The sequence below is a fragment of the Erithacus rubecula genome (assembly GCF_903797595.1).
Source record: "Erithacus rubecula genome assembly, chromosome: 27".
In the NCBI taxonomy this organism is placed as follows: Eukaryota; Metazoa; Chordata; class Aves; order Passeriformes; family Muscicapidae; genus Erithacus; species Erithacus rubecula.
This window is the reverse complement of record NC_136679.1, coordinates 3,962,200-3,980,517: the sequence shown is the minus strand read 5'-3', so window position 1 is coordinate 3,980,517 and position 18,318 is coordinate 3,962,200. Positions and strand designations below refer to the sequence as shown.

General features: G+C 62.8%; 1 protein-coding gene across 2 annotated transcripts; it reads right to left on the bottom strand.

The window, feature by feature from the left end:
• Positions 1-818: 818 nt before the first annotated feature.
• FMNL1 (formin like 1) lies at positions 819-18,161 on the bottom strand. Of its 2 annotated transcripts, none has more exons than XM_079327963.1 (26): positions 17,923-18,161; positions 12,359-12,442; positions 12,025-12,108; positions 11,863-11,936; positions 11,247-11,330; positions 10,906-11,037; positions 9,621-9,729; positions 9,332-9,408; positions 9,155-9,248; positions 8,763-8,837; positions 8,182-8,292; positions 7,961-8,110; positions 7,770-7,871; positions 7,446-7,683; positions 6,934-7,248; positions 6,695-6,816; positions 6,084-6,286; positions 5,336-5,570; positions 5,181-5,249; positions 4,999-5,079; positions 4,304-4,433; positions 4,053-4,216; positions 3,734-3,835; positions 3,395-3,487; positions 3,100-3,223; positions 819-2,252 (listed from the first exon to the last, which is right to left on the bottom strand). In XM_079327963.1, exons 1-26 carry the CDS (start codon positions 18,085-18,087, stop codon positions 2,149-2,151), a joined length of 3,321 nt encoding a protein of 1,106 aa, XP_079184089.1. In that variant the 5' UTR covers positions 18,088-18,161; the 3' UTR covers positions 819-2,148. The 2 variants fall into 2 exon arrangements, with proteins under 2 accessions (XP_079184089.1, XP_079184090.1); XM_079327964.1 differs by having other exon boundaries at positions 7,455-7,683.
• Positions 18,162-18,318: the final 157 nt, after the last annotated feature.

Genomic DNA, 18,318 nt, shown 5'->3' with positions numbered 1-18,318 from the left:
GCTGCCAGAGCTGCAGGAGAGTTTGGACAGAACTGCCAGGGATGGACAGGGTGGGATTGTTGGGGTGTCAGTCAGGAACAGGAGCTGGGCTGGGTGATCCTTGGGGGTCCCTTCCAGCCCAGGATATTCTAGGATTCTGTGACTTCTGGGGCTAAAGAAGCAGCACTAACTTTGATGGATCTAAGCCCAGGCTTTGCTGAATATCTTGACATCTCTCTCTTTCCAAGCAGACAGTCCCTTGTCCTGCTCTGTCCCATTGTAGGGGATTTGCTGCACTGGGAGCTGCTCAGTCTTGGGAGGTGCAGGGGTGAGGCAGGTGGAGCTCTGGGGATCCCCACACACCTCCCAGTGCTGCAGCCCCTGTGCTGCTGCAGGAGCTGTTTCCCTGCACAGAGCTGAATCCTTCAGTAAAGGAGCTGACAGGCTGGGGGGCTGTGGCCAGGCTGCCGACTGAGGACATATCCTGAAACACTTTTCTGTGCTGTCATGCACCCACGTCTATGCTGGGAACAGACCTCAGATATGTTGTCCTCAAAAAAATGGTGGGTGGTTTATGCTAGAATTCCAGACTGGTTTGTGTTGGAAGGGACCCTAAAGATCATCTTGTTACATCCTCTCACCTCTCACTATCCCAGGTTGCTCCCACACCCCATCCAACCTGGCCTTGGACATTTCCAGGGATGGGGTAGCCACAGCCACTCCCTCCATCTTTCCATCCCTCCCTTCCTCCTTCCTTCTCTTCCTTCCTCCTTCTGTCCATTTCTCCCTCCCTCCGTCCATGGCAGCATTGCCCCCATACAAACCCTTCTCACACATGCCCTTTATCTGCTGAGACATTTTATTACCAGTTCTGCTTTAGATTAAACAGGCTTTCAGTATATAAAAATAATGTATACAAATGAGCAGTTAATGGTTTACATTTCTGGCTTAAAGGCATTTATAAGTTACACATTCATTTCCCATCCCTCCCCGGACATGGAGCCGGCGCTGAAGCAGCTTAAATACAGCAGGAAGCAGCGGCTGCTCTGGCTAAAGCTGGGACGAGCGAGAAAGGACGGGAGAAAGGGCAGGAGGAGGGAGGACCGTCCTCGCATTGGGACGAGCGGGGCCCTTGGACGAAGTAAATGCACCGGGGGTTAATTGCACTGCGGGTCGGGGCGCTCAGCAGGGCAGGGCAGGGAGCGACAGGCGGGTCCGGTGCGGCACCGGGAGGCTCCTGCGGCTCCGCAGGGACCCCGCAGCCTTGGGATGGCGGGTGCTGCGGGGCTGGGGGCTGCCGGCATCTGCGTGTCCCTCCCCACAAAACGGGCTGACAGTCCCGGTTTGTCCCCGGGCTCCAGCCCCGGCAGCGCAGGTGGATGCTGCGGATGCAGGTGGGCGGAGGTGTCACCGCCTCGCAGCAACTCGCCGCTGCTGCTGATTGCCACGGCTACGGAGCCTCCCCTGCGGCGAGGAGCAGCCCAGCGCCGCTCGCCACAGCCTTGGGGACACCCTGTGTGGGGGTGTTCCACTCCCTGCTGCCGCAGCACAGAGAAATTTGAAGGAAGACTTACAAGATCATGTAAAATAGCACCGCTGCCAGCCCCTGGCGCCGGGAGGTGCCCGGGTGGGAGCTCTGCAGCAGCTCCTCGCTGGCTCTGCAGCGCAGGAGAACGCGGCTCTGCGGGCTCTGCGGGGCCGGGGGAGGCGCGGGGATGTGCGGGGATGTGCGGGGACGTGTGTCCCCCTGTGTGTCCCTGGCTGACACCCCCTCCCCTCCCGCAGCGACAATCAAAGGAACCAGCAAGCTCAGGAGCGCAGGGCTGGCCCCGCAGGGATGCCAGGGAGGGAGCAGCGCCGGGGCAGGGATGGGACAGCTCCTCTTTTCCTTCCAGGACAAGTTGAGGCCCTTTCTGTGTTTCCTTCTCCCTGTCCCCCAGCCCTGCCGGCTTGGGGAGAGGAGCTCAGGGACGTGGCCAAGCAAGCGCCGGGGGTGCCGGTGCCCGGCCCAGGCAGGCACGGCGGAGCTGGCGCGTTAAGCGGCTGGAGCAGCTTGGGGCGGGCACTGTCCCTCCAGCACTGTCCCCGGGCTGGCGGACTGACACCCTGCGGTCCCACCCGCGCCGGGAGGACGGTCCTGCCCCGCTGCAGCCGCAGGGACGGCGCTGGTCACAGCGCGATGTCCGGCGTCGCCTGCAGGCTCTGCCCCGCCGCCCGCTTCTTGGCGCTGCCGCGGGCCTTGTCCCCCCGCCGGTACGGGTTGTTCCGCAGATCTGCACCGGGACAAGCAGGGCCCGTGTGAGCTTCCCTGCCCGCCCAGGACGGCCCGGCTCTGCCACCCACCACGTTCACATGGAATGGTTCGCCTTGGAGGGTCCTTAAAGCCCATCCAGTGCCACCCCTGCTAAGGGCAGGGAGACCTTCTACTGGCCCTGTCCAATCTGGCCTTGGACACTCTCGGGGCTGGGGCAGCCACAGCTTCTCTGGCCAGGGTTCACCCTCACACGAATTAAATTTTTTCCAAACCTTCAACCTAAAACTCTCCTCTGCTCCTTTTAAACCCTTGTCCCGTCTCTGTCTCTCTGGGTATGAGGACACTCAGGAGAGCCAAGGCAGGAGCAGCAGCTATGAACTCTCAGCCTGTGGGAGCCCGGCTGTCGCTCGGAGCCCAGCACAGCACCGGGGCTGATCCCCGGCCACACACCGGGGCGGGGAGGGGGGAGCCCGGCAGCCCCCGCCCACCTGCGCCGGCCCCGCTGCCCCACGTTACCTACAGAGGACTCTCCTCGTTGAAGCTCACGTCGCAGAAGAGCCGGGACGAGCGTTTGCCCGTCCGGGCCGTGAAAGGAACAGTTTTGAGAGCTGAGCAGAGTGATCCAGAGACAGCGAGGAGGAGCAGGAGGAGAGAGGAGGAAGAAGCAGAAGAGGAGGAAGAGATATGAGACAGGGGAGGGAGCACTCGGCAGCTTTGCCATGTGGGATGTGAAGGTGCTTGCAGGTAGGTTTGGTCCCTGGGATGGGGCTTGGTGACCCTCCAGCTCCTGTGACAGCCCCTGCAGCCCCCAGCCCTGAGTCTGTGATGTGGGGACACCTGGCTGCTCACCTGAAATCATCTCTCACCTGAAATTATATCCTCAATGGCCCCATCTTTGCCTTCGTAGATGAGCGGCTCCTTCACCATCTGCCTCTTCTTCAGCTCGGCTATCATGTCCATCTGCTGCCTCCTGGCCTTCTGGACAGGCAGCTGGGGAGGGGACAGGGTTCTTGAGTGGCCTGATCACACCCCAGAGGAGATGGGGTACCCTCACCTTCACCTCCCACACAGCTCTCCCTCCCCAGGACTTTAGTCCTTCTCCACCACTCAGCCACTCAGGGCTGGGACCCCACCAGGACACAGATATGGGGGCACCTTCACCTCGGGCTGCTGCTCGCTGCCAGGGGAGCTGGATTCTGCCTCTTTGGCTGCAGCCTCTTGTTTCTTCCACAGCTCGATGTCCTGCTCTGCTTGCTTGGGAGAGGGGAAAGAAGGGTGTGCTGAGCTAGAGGTGCCCAGGACTGCAGCCCCCTTCCTTCCTCCCTTCACAGCCCCCAGCTCACCCCAATCCAGTTCCAAAATCTCTGGCCATCCCAAAGGATGAGAGCCCCACGAGCCCCAGCCTTGCCTGTGACTTCCATTGATTGCTCCAAAGTGGGGTCAGGCGCCCCAAATCTCCTCCCAGCCCTCAGAAACAGAGAACTTCACACCCCCTCCTACCTTGTAGGCTTTGATGAAGCGCATGAACATGGGGAAGAAGGTGGTGGGGGGACTGGTCTTGGGGTTCTCCCCAAAATACTCCACAGCTGACTCATATGCTTCCTGTGGGCAGAGACACCTGATCAGGCTGGGGTGGACAGTGGTTCCCATTGCCCACCACCTCCTTCCAGCCTCTCCCCCCTCCCCATCCTGCCCCATATCCCTCCTGCCTGTCCCACTGGAGCCACATCCCAAGCAGGAGCGTCTCTCATGGGGCAGAGGTGTGAGCAGAGGGCACCCCAGGGTGTCCCTATGCAGGGAACACCACCCCAGCACCCACCTTGGCAGTTTTACTGTCAGCCTGCAGCTTCTCCATCACGTCTGAGTTGACCTTGAGGAAGTCCTTGAGCACGGGGCTGTCGTCCTGCCTCATGAACTCCCTGCGGGTCAGCTCCATGCCCTGCTGCAGGCTCCGCACGTCTTGCAGGACACCATCCAGGGACACTGCAGGAGGTGAGCAGGGCGGGCTCAGGGCAGGCTCCAAGTGCCAGGGGCTGCCTGGATGCCCAGCCCAGGGCCTGTGGGCTCTACCTGTGCCTGCCTTGTCGAGGAAGTGCAGCTCGGTGTGGAAGCCAGTGAGCTCCGGGTACTTTTCCATGATCACCCGCACCAGGTAATGCAGCAGCGTCTGCTTGCGGTCTGTTGACTTCATCTCCAGGAGCTGGGCCAGGGTCAGTCAGCCCTGACCTGCAGCCACCACCCCTCACCCTGCCTTTATCCATGTGCCTGGGCCTGTATCCATCCCTCCATCCCCCAGCCAGTTCTGCATCCCTCCAGTCCCATGGCTGGTTCCCATCTTTCTCCACCCCCATTGCTGGGTCTGCATCACTCTGTCTCTGCAGCAGGTTCTTCATTCCCACATTCCCTCCCTCTATCTCTGCAGCTGGTTCCCATCTTCCTTCATCCCATCTTCCTTTATTAAGGTCCTTGAATCCTTTAACCTCTCCATATCAGGTCTCCATCCTCCTGACCCCATTTCTGTGTATCTCCACCCCTTTGCCTCCTCCACTTGCCTCTCCAATGGAATAGACAATCTCTTCATCCCTCTGTCCCCACAGCAAACCCCACATCCCTCCATCCCTACTGCTGGCATCCCTCAATCCCCACAGCAGGTTCCTGCATTCTCCCATCTCTGCAGCTGCTCCTTGTGTCCCTCTGTCCCCAACTGGTCCCTGGCAGTGGCAGTGCCCCGATCACCCCACACTGGCACCCCACACCGACCCTACCGCGTCAAGGCTCTGCAGACGGAAGCCGTAGGCAGCCCCACGCTTGCTGCTGTTCATGTAATTCCCGAAGGCCAGGACGATCTGCAGGGACACCACGGCTTGGGGACACGGGGCCAGGAGAGCACAATGCCCACAGACACTCTGCCAGCACCCATCGGGCCACCTCCCCCCGAAGCCCTCACCTCCAGGATGTGGCGCAGTTTGCTGGAGGACTTGAGGGACATGGAGGCGGCGATGATGGCGTTGAGTTGCTGCGAGGGAGGGAGGGAGGGAAGGGGGTGAGCACCGCCGCCGGAGCCGCCCCCGCCCGCCCCGGCCCGCCCGCGCCCCCGCGCACCGGCATCAGCAGCTGCGCCGTGTCCCCGAAGCTGCCCAGGAAGATCATGACGTTCATGCGCTCGGCCAGCCGCGGGATCTTGCTGAAGCGCATCATGAACTGATCCTCGTCCGACAGCTCCTCTGGCGGCTGCTGGTCCCGCTCGAACTTGCCGATCAGGGTGCGCTCGTACTCGGTGGGCAGGAAGCGCAGCAGCAGCTCCAGGAAGTCGAGGCTCAGGGCTTGCTGGTCGTACCTGCGGGGAGGGGACACTCCTGCCACTGTCAGGCCCTGCCACAGCTCCTGAAGCCCCCCTGTAACCTCCAGCTGGTTCCATCATCCCCCCACTCCACAGGAGGTCATTCATCCCTCCATCCCCACAGCTGGTTCCTGCATCGCTCCATCTTTCTCTATCTGGACCCTGCATCTCTCTGTCTCTCCATATGGATCCCTCTGTCTTTGGTCCCCACATCCTTTCTTTTCCTATCTGCTTCCTGCATCCATCTGTGTCTGTGTCTGACCCCCACAGCCTCATGCCTCATTCCTGCATTTCTCCATCCCCACAGCTGGTGCCTGCATCCTTCCACCTCTCCACATCTGATCCCTCCACTGTCCCTCTCTCCATATCTGATCCTTACACCCTCCATCTCCCCACCTCTACTCCCTCCACCCTCCATCTCTCTGTATCTTGTCCCTGCATCCCATCCCAGCCCTGGGTGCTGCTGGCTGTGACCTGACCCCGCCCTTGCCCCAGCCCAGGGGCACTCACGTCTCGATGGCCGTGCAGATGTCCTGCACGCTGCGGCCGCCCTTGCGCAGGGTGATGGCCAAGTTCTTGGCCCTGTTGGACTCCATGAGGGTCACCTTGCTGGGGGCCTTCTGCGTGGCCTTGGCTTTGAGAGCACTGATGTCCAGGGCAGGGCCCTGAGCCTTGGTCTTGAACTGCTCCTCAAAGTCACTCATGTCCAGCTCCTGTGGGGACACAGGGCTGTGGGCACAGCGGGGAGGTGGCATGGGACATCCGGGGTGAGGACGGGGCCGGAGGAGCAGGATAAGGGTGAGGAGTGAGGATCAAGATGAAGCAAGGGTATGAGGATGGAACAAGGGGACAAGTACAGGGACAGGCAAGAGGACAGGGAGGGATCAGGAAGGAGTGAGGGGGCCAGAGGATGGAGATGAGGAAGAAGAAAAAGACGGGCAAGGACAGGGTGAGAGGAGAGGCACGCCTGATCCCATGTCCCTCTCCATGGTGCTAAGGAGTTTTCCTGACCTGCAGCCCTGTGACACCGCGGGTGGCTGCAGGGCGGGCAGGAGGCAACCTCAGCACGGCCTGGGGCCCTGAGCCCCCGGCTGTGCCCAGCCCCTGTCCCCGGTGCTCACCTGCAGCACCTTCTCGTCGTTGAGCTCGGTGAAGACGGTGCCGTCGATCTGGCTCGGCTTCAGGGCCACCCAGTTGAAAACGGGCATGCGGAACTTGGTCTGGATCGGCTTCTTCACCTTCACTGCAGGGTCACGGGGGGATGGAGGACCTGTCACAGGCTGGGGGGTCCCAAACCCCCCCCAGGGTGCCCCCAGTCCCCTCACAGGGAACATTCCCACCATCCCTGGGCCACACTCACCTGAACCGTTGGCAGCAGGGGGGGCACCCGGCCCGACTGGGGGCTCCCCACCGAGGGGTGGGGGTGGTGGAGGGGGGGGCACGGGGCCCTCCGGCCCCCCCGGGAGCGGTGGTGGGGGGGGTGGCACTGGGGCACCCGGGAGGGGGGGAGCTGGGGGGGGAGCGGTGCCTGCGGGAAGAGGGGGTGCAGGGGGCGGGGGAGGGATGGGCTCAGCCCCTGGCAGAGGTGGGGGGGGTGGAGGGGGTGGGGGGGGTGGGGGCGGGAGGGCAACAGGTGCTGGTGGGGGAGGTGGGGCTGGAGCCAGAGCCGGAGCATCTGCAAGGGAAAGAAGAGGTGGGTGAGACGGTGACACAGCAGGGCACGGTGCCACCACCACGCTCCCTCTGCCACCGCATTTCCCCGAGTCCCCGGGCACATTCCCACGCCCCCGCCTCAGTTTCTGTGCCCAGAGACTCGCTGCCAACCCCCCCGGTGCCAGGTGTCCCCGCCGGGAAGGGGACATCCCCTCGCACCCGCGGTACCTGTGCAGGTGGCGCTGGTGGCGGTGGCCTCTCCAGAAACCACGGGGGCTGCGGGGGTTTCTATGACAACGGGGACAATTTCGATGGCGACGTCTCCGTCGGGCCCACGCAGGATCTGCACCAGCCCCTTCTCCTCGAGCTCCGCCAGCCGCCGCTCCAGCGCCAGCCGGTAGCACTCCTGGGGCTGGGGGGACGGCGGGCTGGGCGGCCGCGGGGGGCTCAGCTGCTCCTGGGGAGGTGACAGCCGCCGGCAGGTCACCGCTGTCCCTGCACCCTGTGAGCCCCGTCCCTCAGCCCCAGCCTCCCCTCACTCACCCGCAGCGCCTCCAGCTCGCGCCGTGCCTGGCTCAGCTGCTTCTCCAGCTCCGCTATCTTGGCCATGGAGTCGTTCTCTGCATCCTGCAGCTTCTCCGTCAGCTGTGGGGGACGAGGCGCCGCCGCTCAGCCCCATCCTCATCCCTCCCTCGGGGCTTGCGTCAGCGCCTGCCCACGCGCCCACGGCCCACCTGGCTGACGTGCTCCTGCAGCTCCTCCATGTGCTCCAGCACCGCCGTCTTGGTCTCCGAGTCCTCCAGCATGGCCCCCACGTCAAAGACGTTGTCCAGGTAGGCTTGGATCTGCACCTGCAGCTTGTCGCTCTCGGTGAGGCGCAGGGTCTGCGAGGGACAGCGGGGTCACGGCCAGCGCCCCCGGCACCCCCAGCACCCCCAGCCTCGGCATCACCCACCTCCAGGTACTGGTCCAGCCCCAGGTGGGTGAACTCGTACTGCAGGAACACGCGGAAGTTCATGTTCTCCACCGAGTGCACCACGATGTTGATGAACTGCATGCAGGCCACCTGCGGGGACACGGCTCAGCGCATGGCACAGCACAGGGCCAGCGTGCCCCTTGGGGATGCTGTCCCAGGGGCTACATGGGGGGTTGGTGGCCCTCGGGGACATGGTGGCCCTGGGGAGTGCATGGTGGTTTACACAGTCCTGGGGATGTGGTGGCTGGGGGACAGCACAGTGGCCTTGGGGACGTGATGGCCTGGGGACAGTTCAGTGACTTAGAAGCCCTTGGGGACAGCAGAACAGCCTCGCAGCCCTTGGGACATGCCACCCCCAGGACAGCATGGTGGCTCAGCAATCCCTGAGAACACGGTGGCCTGGGGAGAGTTTTGGTGACTCAACATCCCTTGGGACATGATGCCATAGGGACAGTGTGGTGGCTTAGGAGCTCTTGGGATGTAATGGCCTGGGTTAGTGCAGCAGCCTTGGTGATATGACACCCTGGGGACAGCAGAGCATGGGTCCAGCAGCCACTCACCATGAAGTCAATGTTGGTGTCCTCATTTCGGAAATATTCCATCAGCTTCTCAAAGCGGTTCTTCTCCCCACAGACCTGGTGGGGAGCAGAGGGCTGAAGGTCAGGAAGGAGGTTATGGCCAGGGGACACCCAGAAGGGTGGCAGGACAGAAGGCATCTATTGATGACACCATCCCAACCCTGAACAGTGCTTCCAGGCACTCAGCCATCTGGGATATGGCCCTGGGGACACATGGTGGCATGGGTACATCAAACCCAGTGAGTGGAACATCCCTAAGTGAGCCAGAGATTTGAGGGTGGTGCAGGGCTCTGCCACACACAAGGAAACTGAGGCACAAACCCAGCTGAGCACAGATGTTCATGTGGGGACTGGGTGTCCCTGCTGGGACTCACCTCCTTGAAGTTGTCGAAGGCAGCCAGGATGATGTCATGGCCACCTCGGACCAGGCAGACAGCGGCCAGCAGCTCCAGCACCAGAGCCTTGGTCCTGCAGAGACGTGGTGTGAGGGGCCTGGGGCGAGCAGGGGGACAAGGGACAACCCTTGCTGGGCAGGACAGGGCAGCTCCTACCTGGCACTCTTGTTGTTGAGGCTCAGGGTGATCTCGTTGACGCAGGCTGGGTGGTTCATCACCAGGCTGAAGCCAGACTTAGGGGGGGAAAGGAGCATTAATGGGGTCGCGTGTCCCCCTGGAAACACTCCAGGACCGTGGCACAGCCCCGTGCCACGTCCCCAGCAGCAGGAGGTGACATCTCAGAGGCAGGGGATGCAGACCCGGTCCAACCCCGAGGCTGCCGCCGCAGGGGCGGAGGATGCCGGGGAGCCCCGGGCGGATCCCGGCGGATCCCGCCCACTCCCACCTGGTAGTTCATGATGGCACGGAGGCACATGATGCACACATGGACATCGTCCTTCTGGCTCACGAGCCGCGAGTTGCGCAGCGTCTTCCTGCTGTGCGAGGGGTTCAGCCTGGGCGGGGAGAGCGCGGCTGAGCGGGGCCCGGGGCAGCCGCGGGCGCAGCGTAAAGCGGGGAGGGGACAGCGCAAGGGGGTGGCAGCGGGGGCGGGGGACACCGGGGCACCCTGGCGGCTGCACCCCACGGGAGAAATCCTCGTGTCCGAGCCAATCTAGAAGCCCTGGGGCTGGGCGGTGATGTGGGGTGGGATGGGTTTTGGGGCCCCTTCGTGCGCACGGGCGGTCTCGGAGGCTCACCGGGGCGGGCAGGAGCTGCCGGGTGACCTGGGGGCACTGTCCCCATCGCTGCCCGGGGCACCGCAGGGGACGCTGGGGTGGACGTGGCGGAGGAGGGTGTGGATGTGCTGGTTCGAGAGGCAGCAGCTGGAGGCGCGTTAGAGCCTGCAGGACAGGAGGGAGAAACGGGGCTCCCGCGCCGCCCCGGGGACACCCGGGCTCGGGGACAAGGGGTGGGACCCCGTGCGGGTGCCACGTCCCTCCTGACCTGTCCCTGGGGCTGGGACACCCCGGCTCCTCCAGAGCTGCTGGCGGGCGGCGAGGGGCCCCGCGCTCCCCGGGCGCCGCGTTACAGCCCCCAGGGTGTCCCTGGGACTCCCCCGCCCACCGGGGATGCCCCGCAGGCCCTGTCCCCAAAACCGGTGCCCAGCAGCGGGGTCCCGTGGGGTGTCCCCGTCCCGCCAGCGCCCCGTCACCTACCGTCAGCGCGTCCCCGGCAGCGTGCAAGAGAAGAGCGGGGTTAGACGGGGCTGCGGGCGAGCGGCACCAAGCGAGAGCCAGCAGCCACCAGGACCGGCTTGGGGGGACACAGGCCCGTCCCTCCGCCCCGGGCTTAAACCAGGGGGCGGCCATTTGCTCCCCCAAAATCTCCAACATTCCCCATTTTTGTGTATTCCTGGAGTTTAACCAGAGCACCCCAGCACGGCGGCGGTGCCGGGTGGGGACAGGGATCCAGCCCAGCGCCAGGCAGGGCTCAGGCCCTGGGGGCACACAGGTGGATGTGGCTTTGTCCCCACCCTCAAACCAGCAGTGGGCACCCATTTTTAGGGCCGGGCCTGCGTGTCCCTGCCAAGCCCCTCTCCAAGCGCGGCGCGGCCGGGGGTGCAGCGAGGCGAGAGCGGGGGACACGGCACAGGGACAGGGGGACACTTTGGGGTCAGGACCACACGTTACCTTACAGTGAGAGGCCGCGGTTTGGAGGAGCCCTGCGTAGGGGACGAGGAGGTGCTTTTGTTCAGGTCCTCCAGCGAGCGTTCCTTGCCCTTGTCAGAGCCGGGGCTGTTCTCTGCGCTCTCCATGTCATACCTGGTGGCCCGTGTGGACACGGGGACGGGTGAGACGTGGCACCCCAACAGGGGCAGATGCAGGAAAGTTGGGGACGTTCTGCTCAGCCCGAGGTATGGAGCATCGCCCTGATGACCAGGGAGAGCACCCCCCTCCCCGCCCCCAGCCCTTCCGAGCCCCAGGGAAGGCTGATCCCAGCCTTGGGGACAGGACACCCAGTGGGGACGTACGCGACAGAGCACTGGGCAAAGGCGAGGTACTCCAGCAGCACGTCCAGCCCCTTGTTCTCCTCGTTGAGGAACTCCTGGACCCAGCTGGAGGGTGCAGAGGGTTAGTGGCTCTGCCAACCTCCACTCTCTCCCCCTGCCCCCAGACACTCAGCGGAGCCACCTCCTAGTCAAAGGTCCCCAGCAAGGGTGGAACATGCTGGGGACATGAGGTGGCACCATGAGCTGGCATTTCTCTGAGGCCAGGTGAGTGCCATGGTCAACCTGATATATGGGGGACACATCCCAAGAGCTCTCCTGTCATCACTGCCACTGCTGCCACCACTGCCACTACAGGACAGCCTGGCCCTAGGGACTGTGGGCACCCACCACCCCACAGGGGGTCAGGACAGCCAGGGTCAGGGCAGGGTCCCTGCTGTGCACTCAGAGGGTGCCAGAGCCAAAATGAGATTCAGACCCACAGCACCCCCAGCCTCCCATCGGAGCCCTCCTAAGGGGCCAGGATGAGACTACAGCCTCCACATCCTGCTGTCATACTCCAGCCAGAAGCAGCAGCACATCCATCCCCATCCCAGAGACAGTGGCAGTGGCTGGGTGACAATGCCACCCCCACCCTCACCCGATGTAGTTGGTCCTCAGGGAAATCTCCAGCTCTCGGAGCACCTGTGTCGACTCCTGCACTCGCCTCTTGAACTGTGGGACAGGGACAGCCATTGGCACCGTCCCTGTGCCCAGCCTGGCATGGGCACCAGGGGACAGGGGTGCAACGGGGACCCCTCACCTTCCTGCTGACACCCCCCGTGTCCAAGTAGCTCTTCAGCTTCTGGATGTAGGCAGAAGGAGGGTTCTTCACCTGGAAACGCTCCTAGAGCCCCAGAGAGAGGCTGAAACTGGGCCACTGCAGTGGCACGGGGACATGCCACTGTCCCCACAGCAACCACAGTGTCCCTGTCCCCACCCCAGCTGCAGCAATGCTTAATGAGGTTAATAAGGTGCTGTGTCAGTAACGAGATGGATGTCAGTGCTTGGTACAGCCAGATTGATGCCCAAACCATTCCACAAGTGACACTTGGAGACAGGGACGGCACTGGGGACGCTGTGAGCTTGGACCTCACCTGATCACAGATCAGCTCCCACTTCTTCTCGTTGTCATACTGGTTAAGCAGCTTCATCTTGTCCGGGGGCAGGTTCATGGAATTCTGTGGGTGAAGGGTGTCAGTGCTGGGGTTCACCCCAAAAACACCCCTGGGATGTAGCACCCCCTGCCCAGCCAGCACTGGGTGTCCTTGCTCAGCAGTGGGAAATGGGGACATCACTGGGACATGGGACACCAGTGGGAGGATGAGGATGTTGGTGGAAGGATGGGCACACTGGTGGGAGAATGGGGACATTGGTGGGACATGAAGATTCCAGTGAGAATATGGGGACACTAGTGGGACAATGGGGACACTAGTGGAACAATGGGGACACTAGTGGGACAATGGGGACAGTGGTGGAACAACAGGGACAGTGGTGGGAGGATGGAATCATGGTGGAAAAATGAGAACAGCATTCTCAGGATGGGGACACTGGTGGGATGATGGGGACGACAGGGTGAGGGGTGGGGACAGTGCCTGGTGACACAGCTGAGGGACCCAGGAGCCCAGGCCGTGCTTGAGGGGTCACCCCAAGCACTCCCCAGCACAGATGTGTGATGAGCCCATCTGGGGAAATCAGTGTTTATTGAGACAATGATGTCAAGCCTGGCTGTCCCCATGTCCCTCCGTGCCACCGTTGCACAGCCCCAGCCCCCACGGCCACCACAGGACGTGATGTGGCTTCCGCTCCAGGCAAAGAAACTGCCATGAGCTCCCCCTGCCTCTGCTGAGGGACACCATGGGGTGACCTTCATGGGACACCCACCACGGCCCGGGCCAGGCTGCAGCCCAGCTCGGCCCACAGCTGATTTATTTTGCTCAAAGACACGATTTTTCATGCTTCAGAGAGCACCTGCAGGCTGGTACAATGGCACTTGGAGCAATGCACAGCCCTAAGCCACTCCTGAATCCCAGTCTTGGGTTCCCTGAGAAGGAGGAGGACGTGGAGTGCATGCCATGCTGGAACAACCACATCCTTGGAGGAAGGCATCTCCCAGGGGTTTGGTTGCTCACAGAAGAGCAGGTCCAAGGGGAGAGGTGCCACTGTGGTGAGCAGGAACAGAAACCTCTCCACAGCCTCCAGGAAGGACCTGTCAGGCTGCTTTCACAGGAAGCCAAAACCAGGAGCTGTGGGTGGGAAGGAGCTGGGTTTGGCTGGGGCCAGCCAGCACAGAGAGCTGGGCAGGGGGTACAATTGGGCTGCAGGGTCAGAAATGGCCTCACTGTGAAGCCACTGGAGCTGCTGGGTGAGTTCTGGGATGGCCACAGTGACAGCAGCACCTGGCTGTCCCCATTTCTGGTCCCCAGCTGTCATCCTTGAGATGGATGAGGGTCAGACCAAGGGACAGCACTGTGCCAAGAGGGTCCAACACCCAGACACCCCACCCGGGGCTCTGTCACACTGTGGCACCCTCTGGGGGACACTGTTGGGTGCCTTTGGATGGTGGCACCTGCCACACGGACCAGCTTTAAGCCATCCCACGTGGGACCTGGACAAAGCAGGACCCTGCAGTGGCGCTGGGACAGGAGCCAGCACAGGGTGGGGCAGGGGGACAGGGCTGTCCCTGCGCAGGTGGCTCTGCCCGAGCCCCGGTCCCTCCCTTGCGGGCAGGATGTGGCACAGGTCGGGTACAAACAGGACGGGTGGGCTTGTGGTGCCGGGGAGGAAGCGAGTGCGCGGAGGCGCCTCAGCCGGCAGTACACAGAAACCGGCTCGTATTTCCTGCCGGGAGGGGGGACGCTGCTGGGGGAGGTGGGGCAGGGCGGGGGTGTGGGGCAGAGCAGCAGCCAAGCACCCCACAGCAGCCAGAGGAAGGACTTGGTCCTCCTCCTCCACCTTTGGGGACAAGGATGGAGGAGCCACGGCGACTTGCACCCAGCAGCCACAAGCCACCTGCCGCAATCCAGCACCTCATCCCGCCCCTGCCCGGGGCTTCCAAGCAGCCACAGCCACGTCACTGAGTGGGTGCCACCAAATGGCCCCCAACAGCCCTGCTGTGACACGAAGTGTCCCAGAGCCTGCAGAGCCGTCCCAGCCATGCCCAGCACCAGGGTAAGGCTGGCTGGGACCCAGCACCAGCTCTGGCCTGAGCCAGGCTTTGCCCCACACTGAAACCAAGGCCAGGGGAGGTGAAGCAGCACCATCATCATTTTCTGGTACAAAACAACCTTTTCCTGTCATGGCTGGCAGGGACGGAGCTATTTTGGGTGTCAGACACCTCTTTTTGTTCCACACGTGAACGGGCAGCGCCGAGCAGAGCCCAGCTCTGCACCAAAGCTGGCACAGAACGTTCCAGCATCCTCCAGGGAAGTGTTTGTGCTGCAAACCCGCCAGGCTGAGCCTGAGCCGGGCTCAGCCCTGGCAGGGCCGTTTCTGGGGCACGGGAGATGTGCACCCACAGATGGAGAGCCCTGGCAGCACGTGGGACTGGGACAGGACAACATCCCAGAGCAGACACCAGGCACAAAATCCTGCCCCAGGGAAGGGACAGGAAGGGAACTGCCCCAGATGGTGGCTTAGGGACTCTCTCCAGCTGCAGGAGGGACCAACATCTCCAGGTGCCTGGGTGACTGATGGACCATGCTCCATCCCATGGCCACAGAGCACCCATCAGGTGGCTGGGACATGGCCAGTCCTGCAGTGCCAGTTGTTCCATGATTTTCCCTCCAATGCCCCCAACTGACACTGAATTTGCTCTGCCTCTTCCCAGGGCTCAGTGCAGGGCACAGAGCAGGAGCAGGCCGACCCAGGGCCCCCTGACCTCCCTCATGCAGCAAACTGAGCTGGGGGATGCTGCCAGCACCAGTTCATCCCATTAGGGACTCCCTGGATCCAGCCAGACCCAAATCCACCAAGTGCCATGCAGGGATGGGCAGTGGAGGAGCAGGATGTCCCCAGGATGTCCAGGGGGATGGCAGGAGCAGGCTGGGGTGCTGCTGCCTGTGGCTCCAGGTCTATTTTAAGAACAAGCAGAAGCTGCTGTAGCTCAGCTCAGGGAGAGGAGCCTGATCCTGCTGGAGTGCCCTCATCCTGCTGGGTGCCTGCCCACCCTGCACTGGGATGTTCTCCTGGCTCACCAAGGCTGGATCCTGAAGCACAGGGGAGCTCCTGCACCACGACACTCTCCAGGCCCTGCTCCAGCAGCTCGTGGCTCACAGGAACTGCCCAGGCAGGACACATGTCCCCATGGGGACACCCAACTGCAGCCCTGCACCCTCAGCCAGCCTCAGCCAGTGCTGGAGCCAGCCTGGAGATGGATCCCACAGGAAGCTGAGGACCAGCTCTGTTTCCTGGTTGAGCTGAAGCTGACACTTCAGGCCTGAAGCTGGCCAGGGCTCGCTGGTGACCCGTCCTGCTGCTGGGGCCAACAGCACATCTGCAAACATCTGCAAACATCTGCAACAGTGACGTTGGCCTTGCACTCCCCAGGGCCTGGGAGAAGCAGCAGCAAAGCCCTGACCAGGCAAAGCTCCTGGCTGGAACAGCCCCTGCCCCACTCAGCCACTGTTTGATTTTGACTTCACCACACCCCAACTCACAATGCCATTTCTACATTCTCAATTAATGCCTCTTGACATGCAAAGGGGAGGAAATCCTGATTGCTCCAGCTGGAATACCCAAGCATCCCTATCCCAGCAGCAGAGATGTTCTTCCTGTGCTCCATCCCAAAAATCCACCTCATCATATCCCAAACCACTTGGCACAGTACAACCCTCCCATTGCTCTGCCAAAGCAGCATCTGCCACAGTGCCCCAGCTGGGAAGAAGCCAATTTTTGAGAATAAAGTTTTGGGAAACTAAATTCCCATCTCTTGGCACAGAATGTTATAGGGTATATCTGTCCCCTTCTTGGCAGCAATTTGGAACCCCTAGGCTTCTCCTGGGCTTTTCTGCCAAAGCTTTGCCCCACCAGCTCTCCCAGTTTCGGATGTCCAGCCCAAAACTGATTTGCACTGGGCTCTCATGGCATCACTGTAACCATGGCAATGTGTGAGTTCTGGATCGTGTCCCACCAGGAGATTCCCAGCTCATCCCCACCTGCTCTATCACTGAGATCAGGAGGTAGAAAAGTTGAAGTCAGAGTCAGGGAGCACATTTGTGTGGGTGAGAGCAGAGGGACCCCTGTCCCCATCCCCCCAGGGTTCTGCTGCCCCCATAGCCACGAGAATGGGGAAGGGAGTGTGGAAAGAGGAAGCGGGATTGGGACAGCTGCTTTCACAAGACACCCGCTTCCCGTGGGGGCACATCCAGTCCCTTGGCTGCCCCTTCTCCTAGAAAAGGGCTCTCCCTCGGGATGAAGGCAGAGAAGGTGGAGCAGCACTTGCCCCTTTTCCGCCCATTTTTTGGTTTAGTATTTCCAGCCCGGCTGAAAGTGCTGCTTCCTGGGGCCTCACAGCCGAAACACCCCAAGGTCTCTTCCTGCCACTGCTGCTGTGACAACTGGAGCCATCCCTGGCGCCAGCACCCCACCCAGCCACCTGCCACCTGTGTGTCCCACGGCAAACCCCCTCCTGGCTGTCCCACGGGGTCCTGCCAGGCAGAGCCCCTCACCATCGCCCCTGCACTGCAGTGGCTCCCGCTGCCGTGCTCAGCCCTCAGTAATCCCATCAGCTCCACGGGATAATAAAGCTCCCAAGTAATTTGTGCCCGGGGCTGGGATGGGGGATCCCGCCGAGCAGATCGCGGCAGATCCAAGAGAGCCGCTCCAGCGTGGGAGCTGTGTCCGGCACGGGATCGGCAGAAGGGCTCCACCCCCCCAGGGGGCTCGGGGGATTAAAGCAGCATTAAAGCTCTTTTTTCTCGGAGCATTTTTGGGAAGGGCATGGATAGGGGCTGAGAGCGGGGGACCCGGCCCTCCCGGCGCGAAGGTCACGGCCGGATCACCCCGCTCAAGGACGGAGGGAGCGAGGGAGCCGCTCTCTCCAGGAGCTGCCATCCATCCATCCATCCATCCATCCATCCATCCATCCATCCATCCATCCATCCATCCATCCATCCATCCATCCATCCATCCATCCCACGGGAACGCGGCTCCGGCATCGCGGGAGGCCGGCAGCGGTGCCGGGGCTTCCTCGGCTCCGGGCAGCAGCAGCAGCAGCAGCAGCAGCAGCAGCAGGAGGAGGAGGAGAGCGAAGCATCGCCATCCGCAGCACCGCAGCTCCGGCCCTGCGCCGATCCCGCCATGGCGGAGCTGCCCGGGGTCCGGGACTCGGGGTCACCCCCAGAATTTGGGGGGTGGATCCCTCCAAGGTGAGAGGGATGAGGGAGGGGAGCGCCTGGGGGTCATCCCGGGACAGGGCTGAGCGTTCCGGGGAAACGAGGTGAGAGCGGGGCAGTCATCATCATTAATTAGAATATCAATTAAATAATAAATCAAATAATTAACAGGACGATGAAATAGTAACAATACGATCATCGTAGCGATGATAACGGTGCTAACGCCGCTGCCGATGCTGGTGCCTGCAGGGATGCCGAGAGACCCCCCGGCGGGTCCGGGCCCCCCTCAGCAGCTCCCCCTGACCCCCGCTCCCGTCCCCGCTCACCAGGACGCGGCCGAATCGCTCCTCCAGCTCGGCGGCGCCGGGCATGGGCTGCCGGGGGGGCGGCGGTGCCGCGGCGGCGGCGGGGGGCGGCCCGGGCTGCGGGCGGTGGTCGCGGGGCTCCCGCGGGGCCGCGCCCCCCTCCAGCCCCCCGGCCGCGTTGCCCATGGCGGGGGCTGCGGGGCGGCCCCGGCTCCCAGCCCGCTTCGAGCTCGCCCGTGGCCGCCGCTCGCCGCCCTTTGCAACTTGTGCGGGCGGCACCGCGCTCCGAACGCTCCGCCCGCCCCGGGCCGCCCCCGCCCCGGCCAGAGGCGGCCCCGGCACCTGCCGGGCTGCGGCCAGCGGGAAGCGGCGCTGCTCTGCCGGGGCTCACTGCAGCCTTGCCTTATTGGGCTTTAT

Coding starts and splice junctions, on each gene's coding strand:
- FMNL1 (XM_079327963.1), bottom strand. CDS start 18,087: ATGGGCAACGCGGCCGGGGGGCTGGAGGGGGGCGCGGCCCCGCGGGAG. Junction 11,937..12,024: donor CGGGGGGTGTCAGCAGGAAG/GTGAGGGGTCCC, acceptor CCTGTCCCACAG/TTCAAGAGGCGAGTGCAGGA. Junction 3,488..3,733: donor GCTTCATCAAAGCCTACAAG/GTAGGAGGGGGT, acceptor CCCTCTCCCAAG/CAAGCAGAGCAGGACATCGA.